General features: G+C 39.2%; 2 protein-coding genes across 6 annotated transcripts; both read left to right on the top strand.

Moving 5' to 3' along the window:
- The first annotated feature begins 200 nt into the window (after window positions 1-200).
- dynlt5 (dynein light chain Tctex-type family member 5) lies at window positions 201-1,533 on the top strand. The gene is made up of 4 exons (XM_078265186.1): window positions 201-313; window positions 558-649; window positions 1,121-1,245; window positions 1,330-1,533. The coding sequence occupies exons 1-4, from the start codon at window positions 201-203 to the stop codon at window positions 1,531-1,533; spliced, it is 534 nt and encodes a 177-aa protein (XP_078121312.1).
- A 2,154-nt stretch (window positions 1,534-3,687) lies between these two features.
- On the top strand, window positions 3,688-13,494 carry mier1b (mesoderm induction early response 1b, transcriptional regulator). Of its 5 annotated transcripts, XM_078264503.1 has the most exons (14): window positions 3,727-3,743; window positions 4,541-4,565; window positions 5,544-5,663; window positions 6,229-6,377; window positions 6,556-6,753; window positions 6,887-7,016; window positions 7,127-7,194; window positions 7,588-7,660; window positions 7,786-7,937; window positions 8,476-8,557; window positions 8,709-8,803; window positions 9,148-9,275; window positions 10,703-10,830; window positions 11,631-13,494. In XM_078264503.1, the coding sequence occupies exons 4-14, from the start codon at window positions 6,276-6,278 to the stop codon at window positions 11,945-11,947; spliced, it is 1,473 nt and encodes a 490-aa protein (XP_078120629.1). In that variant the 5' UTR covers window positions 3,727-3,743; window positions 4,541-4,565; window positions 5,544-5,663; window positions 6,229-6,275; the 3' UTR covers window positions 11,948-13,494. The 5 variants fall into 5 exon arrangements, with proteins under 5 accessions (XP_078120631.1, XP_078120626.1, XP_078120629.1 ...); XM_078264505.1 differs by lacking the exon at window positions 5,544-5,663 and having other exon boundaries at window positions 3,688-3,743; window positions 9,229-9,275; XM_078264500.1 differs by lacking the exon at window positions 5,544-5,663 and having other exon boundaries at window positions 3,688-3,743.
- The last annotated feature ends 102 nt before the right edge of the window (window positions 13,495-13,596 follow it).

The following is a 13,596-nucleotide window of genomic DNA, read 5'->3' as shown; positions in this document are numbered from 1 at the left end:
CCTTAACGTTACCCAGAAAAGCTAGCATAGCAATGTTTACATTTACAGTTTAAACGCTTTCCGATTGAGTTTTCATTTCGACAATATGTGTTTGATACGCGTCCTCAAGTAACGTTACCACTGTATATGTTTAACTAGATATTAATTGACCTAACGTCAATATATTTGGGTTGTCGTCCTGTAAAGACAAAGCCGTCATCATGTCTGACCTGCTTAAAGACAAATCCCAAAGAAGAGAGAAGAGGGCAGGCAAGTTGCCCTCAGAGGGAAGCCATGGAGTCAGAGGCAAAGAAACAACTGGCAAGACTAAGGAGTGAGTAACGTTAGCTAGATTAAGCAGATAATATGGGCCGATATCCACCTTTCATTATTCTTGTATTGTTGTCAGTCATCTTTATTAATCATAACGAATGGCAGAATTCAGAAAGCATTCCCAACACGTGTAGCTATATGTTTGGTTGAGAAGTTATACTCAGCTCTTCCTAAATTATTTGGAGGTCAGTCAACCACAGTGTGTACATACCATAACTACAATCTGATCCTGTTTCCGATTCCAGCTCTATAAGTACTGTGTCGTACATAGATGAACTAGCACACCATGATGACAACCCTCGGATGGCCGTAACAATGGAGAACACCTACCAGATGGGTAAGATAACATTCACCTGTATGGCAGACATGCTGCTTCACAGCATCATCACCAACTACAGATGTACTGTAACAGTATAATACAACAATGATCGATTTTTGATTCTTTAAGAGGTTTAGTTCATCCACATATGTGTGCAATGATTCCATTTTATTTATTTTGATTTGATTAATTTAGTACTTAAGCCTCACTACAACCTTACACAAAGGCACTGATTTAATGAATGACTTGTTTCTGCCTTGTCTAACTACAAAAGCTGTGTACATGCTAGGGAGAGAGGGATGGAAACTGAACAAGATCAGTAACATTTCAAAGCAGCAGACATTTCGATGCAGTATTAATTGCAATTTCGATTGATTTGCCTTCCAAGTCCGATCAATGCATCAGAATATTTTTTACTAGCCAAAGCAATTGCATAAGAAGTCAAACTTATTTGCCATGGTATTGTTGTCTTTGGTTTTTGTATCACAGGACCATACAAACGCATCCCTATTCCTGCTGTCACAGACATACTGAAGGATGTACTTACCAGTTACCTCCAAGAGGAGGAATATGAAGGAGAGTGGTCTCAAAAAATGACAAAAACAATATCTGAGGTAAATAAAACTGAAAAGCTAATTCATGCAACACTTTTTGAATACCGTGAACTTCAGTTTCATTCTTTGGATTGCCCCTCCCAGGTGATAAGAGCCCGTGTGAAGGACCTCATGATTCCCCGATATAAGATTGTCGTCCTGGTCCACATCGGCCAGCTCACCGGGCAGAGCATGCAAATCAGCAGCCGCTGTCTGTGGGATGCAGCTAATGACACCTTTGCCTCCTACTCCTTCAAGAACAGCTCTCTATTTGGGGTGGCAACTGTCTACGCTGTTTACTTTGAGTGAATCATGCAGACATTGAATAGACTCTGATAAGAACACAAGTGTCGCTTTAGTTATGCATTTCTCACAGTTACAAAATAAATTGCTGCTGTTGAAGAGTTCTGTATGTTGTATATTTTTCCATGTATAAAATGATAAAACAAAAATTTGTAAGTAAAATTCATGTTTTTTTTATTTTTGGAAGCATGGAAAATGAAATCACATTATCCTAACAATGTTCTGAAGATTTTATTTTAAGCTAATGTAAGACAGATTGATGATGATCAACCCAAGGACCCTTGGGATGTTCCCCTTTTAGCAGAGCATGGAGAGGTCACTCCGTCGACAGCCTAGTTGACAGCACACTTGTATTAGTGCCTGGTTTTGGTCCCGCCAAGGACGGTCCATTGCTGGCTCATCTGTCATCTTTAGTTTTGGCTCCCTGCTACCTGCAGAGAGATATCAGCCTATCAGTAATTTATTTTACAGTTGTGAAATGAACCCCAAAGCTACAAAGAAGGATTCCAATGACTGTGTACTCACCGCCTGGCAAAGTCTTTTCTTCTCCCATCAGTCTTCTCCACCTGGATCCTCCGCAGGTGTACACCACTGCCCGCACAAACGCCCGGCCACACAGCCTCAGCTTGTTTGTATTATCCTGTGTCTGTACCTGTGTTACACACAACATGCACAGCAGCATCGCAAGCAAGATTAGGGATCTCATGGTGTTTATTCTCTGAAAACCTGATCCTGATCAACCCTTTTATATAGAGTCTCCAGTGATGTCACACGCTTTCCCAAGTCTTCCTCAGGTTATACCTGTGTAAATTGTTTGTACAACCTTTGGTAACCATCATGTGTTTTTAACAACGGATGTCAGTCTGGTCATTTGGGATATGTGTGGGAATCTAGGCCATTGTGATGATCACTGATTGTCAACATTTCTCGTAATTGTTAAAGAGAAAGAACGACTCATTTATGTCCAAAATGTAGGGTTTTTATTGACATGGATTTAGCAAATTGTTGCCTAATGGATCGCTTGAGATAGCCATCCTACAACAAACTGAGGTGATGGCTCTCTACATAGCAACATAGTGGAGTGTGTGCCCACTATCATGAACATAAATCAGTGATTCCGAGAAGAGACAGTTGTATTAACTGGAACACTTGTTGTCAAATTGAGCTGTGTCATGAAATAGGTTTGACCTTAAAATAGTCGTTGCCAGCCCCTTTTTATGTATCAATGGGGCTAAGCATAATCAAAATCAAAAATATAGTTTTTATAATAAATGTATCTTTCTCCCACATAGGCTACTACTGATTTCTATATATATTCAACATATTGTTGATATTCATCCCTGTGCTCAAAAACCTGTAACAACCAGGGGCCTGGCTTTTGGTTATTTTGGCGATTTTAATTTGTCATGGCAGGAAATCCACAGGTGTAATTACATAAATTACATAATTGTCAAAACTTTTATAATATGTTCGATGTTTGAATCTACACATCACTGTTGGGTCCTCTTGAGTGTTCCCTTTATGGAATTAAAGCAGCATTAAGTTTTGCATTATAGCCTGGCCACGTGAAGGTACAGCATATATAACATAATATTTGCTGTAGGAGCTAAGTGAATATTAATTATTGTTATTAACTTGACATCATTTTATTAGATTTGAGTTTTTCCCAGATATATGGCCGATGGATCAATGCTGATCATAGGAAAATAAAACCAAAACATTAACATATATCATATAAGAAATATGTTCTAAATATCTGTGTCTAATGAGGCCGAGGGTGATACATGTCAGTGTCATTTACATTTATACTGCATTTAGGCAATTTAAAAATAAAAAAAATAAAAACAACTTTTTACATATTCCTATTTAATTTCTTACTGATATGACTATTTTCCCGTTTTAGAGCATACTAATACATTGAATTTCATTGATTTAGATTACAGCGTTTTAAACACAGTGGAGACTGTATATGTTACGTTTGCTAATGTTTTTATGAATATAATATGAATATAGGCTACATAATGCACATAATAATCATAGACTGTTAATATAAATAATTAATAATACAGTCTATGATAATAATACATCATTCATGTCACTGCATTTCCCATGCCATGGAATAGTATGTTCGTGATACTGCAGGTGGGCGGGGCTCTACATCCGGGAACTACGGCTAACCCCTGACGTGACCCTGCAGGATCGCAAACATGGCGGAGGTAAGAAAGTGAAATAAATATTCGGAAAAAAATAAATATATAGTGCAAGATAGTTGGTTCACTCGAATGTGTACATCGTTTGCGGGTTATAGCTTTAATATACGAAATTAAGAATCAGATGTTTGCGTTGCTAGATAATAGCCATTTCTTGACACAAGAATGTTTACTAAACTTCGGATTTACGTTAGCTAACATTAGCGGCGCTAAGTTAGCCCTGACGGAAGGTAGCTGCGGCGTTAGCGATGTTACTTCGCGGTTTTGTTTAAGAATACTGAACTAACCATTTGAACGTTTTTAATTAGATACGTAGCGGTAGTGTCATGGTTAGAGCTATTTTATGTGTTGTTTTTCGAGAATTATTCGCAGGCAGTTGATACCAAACGTAACTTGGACGCGTTAGCTAAATGTATATAAAGGAGATGTAGCTTTCAATTTGTATGCAAGTTAGCCAGTTGAGTAAATCAACCTAGTAATCACTCGCCTGCTGTAACTTAGCTAACTGTGGGTGAATGCAGGCGGTAAACACCACTGTACCTTTGCTACTCTATGTTGAGATGCTACATACATTTTCCCAGAGGAAGTGGTGACAGTCTTTGTTTCTTATTGAACTGCAGTCAGCCTTTAGAGCACAGGGTCGAGCGCGCTTTTTCTGAACTCATCCGTGCCCCCCTGCCAGAGTAACTTATTATGTTATAGATAAGTTGTATACAGCGGCATAACGTTTCTAATTGCACATCTAATGAGATTTTTGCCTCTGAAGCTGTTCTTTAACTTTATTTATGTTTTCCGTTTTCCAGCCCTCCCTCGGGAATTCGAGCCCAGGTACATAAAGTTGGAGCCTTTTTGTTGTTGTTTAGGTGCATGGCATATATTTCACATCTATTGTTCAAACTTACTTTTAATTATACATATTCAATTTGATGCTTAAAGGAACACTGTTGGCCTAAATGTAAAGAAAGGGAAGCACCTTCACCAAAATCCAAAACACAGGATTGGAACCATTATTCCCAAATGGATTGATAGTCTTAGACTTAATGATCTGCATTATATCAAATAATTGTGTTATTAACAACAACAATAATAATAGTTATTATTAGTTGTGTTTGTTTTCTAATTTGCTTACACCAGTAATGTGTATACACAACGGTAAAAAAACAACATAAAAGGCTTATTTTGCAGCTACATGTCAAACCTCTGTCTATATATCAGCAATTTTATTAAAGCTAGGTTAGGCGATAAGATGGTAATGTAAGATTTCAAGGAATTTTGCATCAGTGTGATAAAGTACTTTGATTATTGGTAATCCGTTCCTCGGACTTGCCAAAATAGACTACGTCATCTTGGTTTTTAATCTGTAGGATCTTGGATTTGTCAGTTATGTGAAGCATTAGGCTACTAGAGTAAACAAGCAAATGAAGTTGAATTAAATTAATGATATTGTGGATATAAAATTACATTCCAGGATAGAAGAATTGATCCATTTCATCCACCCCCATACTTGAATATATCTGTAATCTACTCTACGGTCACTTTATTAGGTAGTCCTTGCTAGTACTGGATTGGACCACCTTTTGCCTTCAGAACTGCCTCAATTCTTTGTGGCATAGATTCAATAAGGTGCTGGAAACATTCCCCAGAGATTTTGGTCCATATTGACATGATAACATCACACGGTTGCTGCAGATTTGTCGGCTGCACATCCGTGATGCAAATCTCCACATCCCAAAGGTTGTCCATTGGATTGAGATCTGGTGACTGTGGAGGCCAGTTGAGTACAGTAAACTTATTGTCATTTTCAAGAAACCAGTTTGAGAAGATTTGAGCTTTGTGACGTGGTGCTTGATCCTGCTGGAAGTAGCCATCAGAAGATGGGTACACTGTGGTAATAACGGGATGGATATGGTCCACAACAATGCTCAGGTAGGCTGTGGCATTTAAACAATGTTCAATCTGTACTAAGGGGCCCAAAGTGTGCCAAAAAAGTATCTCCCACACCATTACACCACCACCACCAGCCTGAACCTTTGACACAAGGTTGGATCCATGCTTTCATGTTGTCTACGCCAAATTCTGACCCTGCCATCTATCTAAATGTTGCTGCAGATATTGAGACTCATCAGACCAGGCAACATATTTAACTTTTTCCAATTTTGGAGTCTCTTGCCAACTGTAGCCTCAGTTTCCTGTTCTTAGCTGACAGAAGTGATGCTTGGTTTAAACTTCAGCAGAGCATCTTGACCATGTCTGAATTCCTAAATACATTGAGTTGCTGCCACATGATTGGCTGATTTGATATTTGCGTTAATAAGCAGTTGAATTTGGTGCAGCTCTAGTACCTAATAAAGTGGCCGGTGAATGTATATTCAGATATACTTGTTTAACCTTTATTGGATTTGTTCATACTTTTAAAGTAAATCTTTCATTCAGTCATATTTATCAATCAAATTTTGCAATATCGCTTTCATTGTTGGGGATATTTTTCTAGGAGGTTCAGTAGGTTCCGTTGACCATGATTTCGACCCATCAGCAGACATGCTTGTCCATGACTTTGATGATGAACGCACCCTGGAGGAAGAAGAAATTTTGGAGGCATCAGATGAGACTAACGCCAACGAGATTGAAGATCTTGCACGGGTGAGTTTCAGACTTTGAGCTCACACATGTATTTGGCTTTGTCTTTTCAATCAATGGCAAGTCGCAATCCTGAGTTTGAAATTTACATTTAGACCAAAATGATTCCTTTAGGCATCAAATTATTAGGTGCATGTTTAGTTCATTTTAAAGTTTAGAATACAATGTAATCTTTCAACAGGAGGGAGAGATGCCCATTCATGAGCTGCTGAGTCTGTATGGTTATGGGGGCGGTTCACCAGCAGATGAAGATGAGGAGGAGGAGGAGGAGGAGGAGGAAGAACCCGAGGAAGAAGAGGATGACGAGGAAGAGGAGGAGGAAGAGGACTTAGACAACGATGAAAGCAGTCAAAGGACTGGCGAGTTAAAAAGAAATGAGGTATGTCGGTGTTTCTTGAGTCTCTTGACAGTGATATGGTTTCCATAGACTTAATATATTTTGTTGTGTTGACTTTTGTGTGTGTGTGTGATTTGAGCATTGTTTGCAACTTTTAGTGTTTGTTTGTTTTCAGGGTGAGGGTGTTAAGATCTCGTCGGGACAGAGGGATGAGGCCCAGGCAACCTCTGAGGTTCGCACACGCTCAGTCAGGTCCCTTGGCACAGCAGAACTCATTCGCCCACAGAAACTCAAGTACTTTGAAAGTATGTGCTAGCTTATCTCCTTTTCTTTCTCTTCTTTCCTCTTGTTGAAACTAAATGCAGATTTGTGTGTGTGGTTTAGCTGGTTAAATGGATTTCACATTGTGCCTCAGGTAATAATGATGCAGAGGAGGAGTCAGATGAAGATGAGGACTATGTTCCGTCTGAAGACTGGAAAAAGGTGTGTAAAAACTTTATCTGAGTGTCAGACACTCGTACTGTCAGATTACAGCCTGATTTATACTATGCTGTCAAAGCATTTGTCAGAACAAAAACATGGTTTCTGTTAAATGCTAAACGCCTTGATCAGATACATTTGCATACAGACTACTTCCTATTTATGTCAGGATTTGCAGCATGTGCAGTGTCACTTCACTATTGTCTAATCCATTAGACTTTTAGAAATACACATTTATCAAAGTTGCTGTCGGATGATGGATTTGTGGCTTAAAAACACACTAAGCTCACTTCACAAATATTTACACCATGAAAACTGTAGTGTGCAAGTGTAGTATTTGTGATCAATTATGAAGTAAATTTCAGCCAGTCTAAATTCTGTGTTTATTTCCAACAGGAAATCATGGTGGGTTCCATGTATCAGGCAGAAACTCCTATTGGCCTGAGTAAATACAAAGACAATGAAAAAGGTAATCACGGACAACATTTTAAGCTGTAAAACTGTGTGTCCTTTCTGGGTCCAAAAGAACTGAAGATGGTACGGTAAACAAAAGGTTGACATCATATTGCCTATATCTATTTGTATATCCTGTAGTTTATGAAAATGATGACCAGTTGTTGTGGAACCCCGAGTGTCTTCCTGAAGGCAAAGTGGTGGAGTTCTTGACAGAGGCATCAAGGCGGACAGGAGAGGAGAAGGGAGTGGATGCAATCCCAGAGGGATCCCATATCAAAGACAATGAACAGGTGACAGCATAATGTTCTGGCCAATGTCTATTTTTTTTTTTCTTACTGTGAACAAATCCCATGAAAAGACCAGAACTGTAACAGTAAATTAATTCTACTATCGTATGTGTAGCCAAAACCTGGTATATCTTATTTCTCTGTGCCATAGACCTTCATTGTTGTCCAAAAACCCTTATTACATATCTGTGAGCTACACTGCACATTACAATTATCATGGCCACTGTAGTTTATTGTAGTCTCTCAATGTCTATCAATCCGTGGCTGAAATACACTTTTTACTCCTGTTTGAGTTATGTTGGCTAAAGACAGTGCCCAGCTTTAAGTACTGAGCCTTTTTTTAAATGAAACTATATATTTACGAGCCACTTGTAAAGATTTGCATCCAGTGTATGAAGGAATGGGCTTGGGGCTGAGTGCTACAGACCCATTATTCAAGAAGAATGTTGATTAACGCAAGCATTATGCTTTAAATCAAATGAGTTGCAATCATTCTGTAGTACATGTTTATTCATTTGTTTATTTATTTGTTTCCCTGTAGGCATTGTATGAACTAGTGAAATGTGACTTTGACACAGAGGAAGCTTTAAGAAGACTTAGGTTTAATGTTAAAGCAGCCAGAGGTAAGTAGACATTCAAACCTCAATGTCCTTCACATATTGGCCTTCAGTTTTCTCTGATGCAACATGTTTGGGGTAATATGGTGTTCTGTACTTGGATCGTCTTAAGAAGACCTTGCAGATGAAAGATTAATACTTATTCTCACTGTAACAGAGGAGCTATCTGTCTGGACTGAAGAGGAATGTAGACATTTTGAACAAGGACTAAAAGCTTATGGGAAAGACTTTCATTTAATACAGGCCAACAAGGTAAGAGAAAGCCCCCATTAATGAACCATTTCTGATTAATATGGCATGACCATATGTTTGATAACATTAAAATAATTTTGATAATCACGACATTCATTTTAAATGTATGTTGATGTGTTTGCTGTGGCTGTGTGATGCTCAGGGTTGGAATCAACCTTGTTGCATTTTGAGACAAATCAAATTTCTTAGTTTTTTACAGTGTTAAAGTGTCTGTAGATCATATGACCTTTGTCAGAGTCCCAAGCAATAATTTGATTTGTCTCTTACTTGAAATTGTACTGAATCTATATGTTCAGACGATGGTAATAATGGTTATTTCATGTCTGCTGAATTAAATCTTTCAGGTGAGAACTAGGTCTGTAGGAGAATGTGTGGCCTTTTATTACATGTGGAAGAAGTCTGAGCGTTATGATTTCTTTGCACAGCAAACCAGACTTGGAAAAAGGAAATACAACCTTCATCCTGGTGTCACGTAAGTTTTTAAAAATGCATATATATATATATATATTTGTGTGTAAATTATTAATGGAAGAAATTGTCTTCCTGTTTCAGGTTGATGTGTTTGGTCATGTTGGTTGTTTCTAATATTGTAATAGAGCAATAGCAATAGAGGTTTTGTGATCCAAAACTACAATACATACCTCAAACTCGTGTAAAAAAAGATTCTTAATTTGTTTTTGTGTGAAAATAAGTCAGCTGCTGGTGGGTCCTTTAGCATTTACATTATACATTAAACAATGCTACTTAAACACGCAGATTTCTTTGGAAAACATAACTTGATGACAGACCACAATGGCATTTCTGTGGATTTACAGGTAGCTGATGGATTTATATTCAGAGTACATGAGCATAGCATAGGTGGTGATGGCGCAGTGGATATGACACATACCTTTGGTGTGGGAGATCTGGGTTCAATTCCCACTGCGATACATCAACCAATGTGTCCCTGAGCAAGCCACTTAACCCCTAGTTGCTGACATATATAACAATTGTCAACAACAAAGTCGCTTTGGATAAAAGCGTCAGCTAAATGACATGCAATGTAATGTAAAAGCATAGGGTCTAAGGAAAGTACAGGACATATACTGTATTTTAGAAAGGGCACTGTCTTGAGTTTATTGCTGCAGTCTATGCTGTGTAGAATGAGCCACTCCAGTGAACGTATCCCATGTGGTTTCAGGTCTCAGATAACAAACATATGATTTCCTTGTAATGTGGTGTCTGTTTCCCACCTTCATACTGATGCCTCAGTCATGGTTATGGTAAAAAAAAATATTTTTAGCTCTATCTTAATATCCATCAGTTCTTATTCTGTTGAAATACTCCAGGCAGTAAGCCAATAAAATGTATTTCTATTGTGCATAAGGAATCTAATGAGATGTACACAGGCAGTTGTAAATTGCACTTTATGTCACATGTTGGGTGTAGTGTCACATTATTGCACTGCCAGGCTCGAACAGTAAATAAAAGACTTTGTGTTATTCCAGCCAAAAGAATGTAACAGCCATGAATTAAATAAAAAGATAAAGCTTTCAAGACTGGGACTAACCTAGTCCGTCTTTCTGAGCGAATCAATTAAATAAGCTTGGCTTTACGGATAATATTGCTGCGTGGAACACCACCTGGATGTGACAACGTAACTGGCGATACCACCTCAACAGCCACAGCAGCACACGGTTCTACAGCAAACTGTTGGGATTGACTTCATGTATTGCAACAAGCTTGTATAAAACACTACGATTCAATGTGCATTAGACCCTAACTAGGAGGACCCACCTGCAGTCACTGTTAGGTTAGAAAAAACCGGACCGACCAGACCACATACACTTGGCTAGTCTTTGAAACCATATCACGAGTGAGGTTGTGTGTAACGGCTTGTGTGCTGCTGTGTGTCATCAGAGACTACATGGACAGATTACTGGACGAGACGGAGAGCGCCACGTCCAGCAGGGCGGCGTCGCCTCCTCCCACCACCTCCAGCAGCAGCGCCAGCCACTCGGAGAGGGAAGACGGCAGCAGTCAGAACGGTGAGCTGATGAATAAAAATGACTGGTCTACACGCACACTAGGCATGGGCCGGTATGAGATTCTGGTGGTACGATAACCTTCAGCAAAAATATCACGGTTTCACGGTATTGCAATTACAGCTTTAAAATGTTTTATTTTTGAAATGTCTGGGTAAAAACAAAACTTTTTTTTTTTCTTCATTGAACACAATGTATTCTATTTTCAAACACACTGCACACTGGCAGGGAGAGGGATTTCTAAAGTGCACTTTCTGTGCTTGAAGGCTCAAAGACAGCTCATACCTTAGGAACGCTATGACAGAACATTTTAGCGGTTTTAAAACCGTGACTTTTTCAAACCGCGGTATACCTTGAAACTGGTAACCGGCCCTTGCTTAGCTCACACACGCACACAAACAGTTGATTTATTTAATTTGAATATTTAAAGACCTTAAAAGGCAAGTCCATAATGTTTTGTTGTTTTAAGATATTTCTATCATTCTGTAGCTTCCCAGTAGTGTTCCATATGTATTAAAATCCAAACATTCACATTTTGTAGCAGTAAGTAGTATGTATGTGAAGTAAGTATGTTTTAGTGTCAAAATGCCGTTTTCCCAAGCCCTTATAAAAAAAAAAAAAAAAACGTTCTCACATGATCTGATGTAGGTTTCTGTATGGTGACGTTGCTTCAGTACAGTAATTTGGATGGCGGTCGGCACGGCCCCCATCTGCACGGCCAGATACTACTACAATTTTTGTAATTTGGGCGGTCAAACGTTTTAATTGTGTCAACCTACTAACTTTAAATTTTTCATTGTCAGGTATCGCAAGCCACAATTCAAACCACCCAGTGGATGGCACTCAGTTGCCCCCAGGAAATCAAGTCCCGCCTGAGTCCGTTCAGTCCAACGGTCCCTCCCATCCGTCAGCGGAAGCTCCTCCTCCCATCTCAGACAACAACTCCAATGGCTGCAGCCAACCCAGTGCGCCCAGCCACGACCAAAATGGTTCTCTGGAGCCTCCGCTTGAACACAGAGACACGGCAACAGCACATGAAAGGCCGGCCAAGAGATGCAGGACTGAGGCAGAGCCATTAGGCCAAAGTGAGGTGGAAGCATCCAGAACACAGGAGGACTGAAGGATACACAGTTACGTGATGTAGACTAATAGACGCTGAATTGGGCGGGAAATTGTCCTTGCTTCCCCATTTATGGGCAGAGGAAAAGGGTGAAGAGGATGAGGTAAGATGAGCCCCTCTTGGCCCGGGAGCGTAGTATCTCCTAAGAGCAGACTCACTCTTTGATAAGGTCAAAGGTCACTGAAAATCACACCTTAAAGAACACAGCCAACCAAACTGCAGCTGGTCCTCCAGGAGGGGCAGTGGTGGCCCCATCTCCCCCCCATGTACTGACTGCCTGCAGAGCTCATTCCAAAGTACCACAGCTCCACCATGTCCTAGAAAACATCTTCTACCAATCGTCTTTATTCCCTTTTTTGGAGACAGACTAACAAAATTTTGCCAAGAATTTCCTTTTTCTATTTGTACTCAAAGAAAAATAAATCACCTGTGATATTTTTTTTACACAAGAGATATTTATATTTTTTAACAAAAGAAACTATGATAGATAACTGCTGTTCAGGCTATTTGAACATTCGATGAAATGGGACAGGTTTTAAACGGTTATGTGCTTGAGTTGTCAAAAAAAGAGGCAAAGTAGGCAAACACAGGATGAGTAAGGCTGGTGCTGTCGCTGGCTCTCTTTAGTTGCACTTTGATTGTATGTTCCTCAGCGTATGATCAGGAGTGGTGTCGAAACCCAGCAGAATAACATTTTCACTCCTCTTCTGGCTGTTTGTTTGATTAGGATGAATAAACCAATGGGTTAGTCCCCCTGCTGGTTTGTTTGTGTAAAGCAGCTGACATCAGTGATGTCCTGTATTATAACTCATGTAGAAGATCGCTGTATTTTTGGATTTTCATAGTCAGTGCTTTGCTCAATGCTTTGTTTTTAATAGACAGAATGTCCGTGCTTTTTAATGTAAAGTTTGTATAGATTTCTTACCTTGAGAAGTTGGTACATTTTTATAACTGTCTGTTCATCTGTATGTTCTGGTCTTCCTTACAGGCTGGGCTTTTTGTTGTGAAATCTTTCGCCCTGTTGCTCAGAGATGGATGTAATAAAAAAAAGTAGCCATTCCTCTTTCCCTCTCTGTTTGACAGCACTTCCCATTCCTGTGTGACCTTGCGCAATCTGAAATGTTTGTAGCAGAGAGCCTCACCTTTTGTGCATAGAAAAAGCCCCACATTGTGGTTCAGTTTGCTGCTTGCCTTTGGTTCTGCTTACTCAAAGTGCTTAGTTTCAGCCAAGTCTTTCCTCAGTAAGAGGCTTCAGAGCAGTGAAACAGACCAGGTTGACATGGGGGGTTAATTTGTTTTGGTACAGTAGCTGTTCAGCTTGATGCTTGCGTCTTTTACTTTGTACTCCAGCTTTGAACTTACATTCACAAATTAAGATAAGTTTGTCTAAAATAATGTTGATCCATGTAGTATTTTCTTTCCCTTTGTTGACAATGATGTCTTGTTTCTTTTCTCTGTAAATTACATGAATAAAAATTAAATGTATTCCAAGACTGGCTATGGATGGAATAACATTGGCTATATTTAATAAATGTATTAATGAGTGAGTTGTTTTGTGAGTTTTCAAACTGCACACTTCAATACAACAAAAATGCAACACTTCACAATTTAATTTAAAGATAGGGTTACATTTTTTTGGGGTCTTTTTA

The sequence above is a fragment of the Sander vitreus genome, chromosome 12 (assembly GCF_031162955.1).
Source record: "Sander vitreus isolate 19-12246 chromosome 12, sanVit1, whole genome shotgun sequence".
Classification (NCBI taxonomy): Eukaryota; Metazoa; Chordata; class Actinopteri; order Perciformes; family Percidae; genus Sander; species Sander vitreus.
Note: the sequence above shows the minus strand (reverse complement) of the source record. Positions and strands in the feature narration are given on the sequence as shown.

Excerpts from the sequence above, each read along its gene's own strand:
- dynlt5 (XM_078265186.1), top strand. The coding sequence starts at position 201 with ATGTCTGACCTGCTTAAAGACAAATCCCAAAGAAGAGAGAAGAGGGCA. Across the intron at positions 314-557 it reads ACAACTGGCAAGACTAAGGA|CTCTATAAGTACTGTGTCGT; the intron begins GTGAGTAACGTT and ends TTCCGATTCCAG. Across the intron at positions 650-1,120 it reads GGAGAACACCTACCAGATGG|GACCATACAAACGCATCCCT; the intron begins GTAAGATAACAT and ends TTTGTATCACAG.
- mier1b (XM_078264500.1), top strand. Across the intron at positions 6,754-6,886 it reads GCGAGTTAAAAAGAAATGAG|GGTGAGGGTGTTAAGATCTC; the intron begins GTATGTCGGTGT and ends GTTTGTTTTCAG. Across the intron at positions 7,195-7,587 it reads CGTCTGAAGACTGGAAAAAG|GAAATCATGGTGGGTTCCAT; the intron begins GTGTGTAAAAAC and ends TATTTCCAACAG.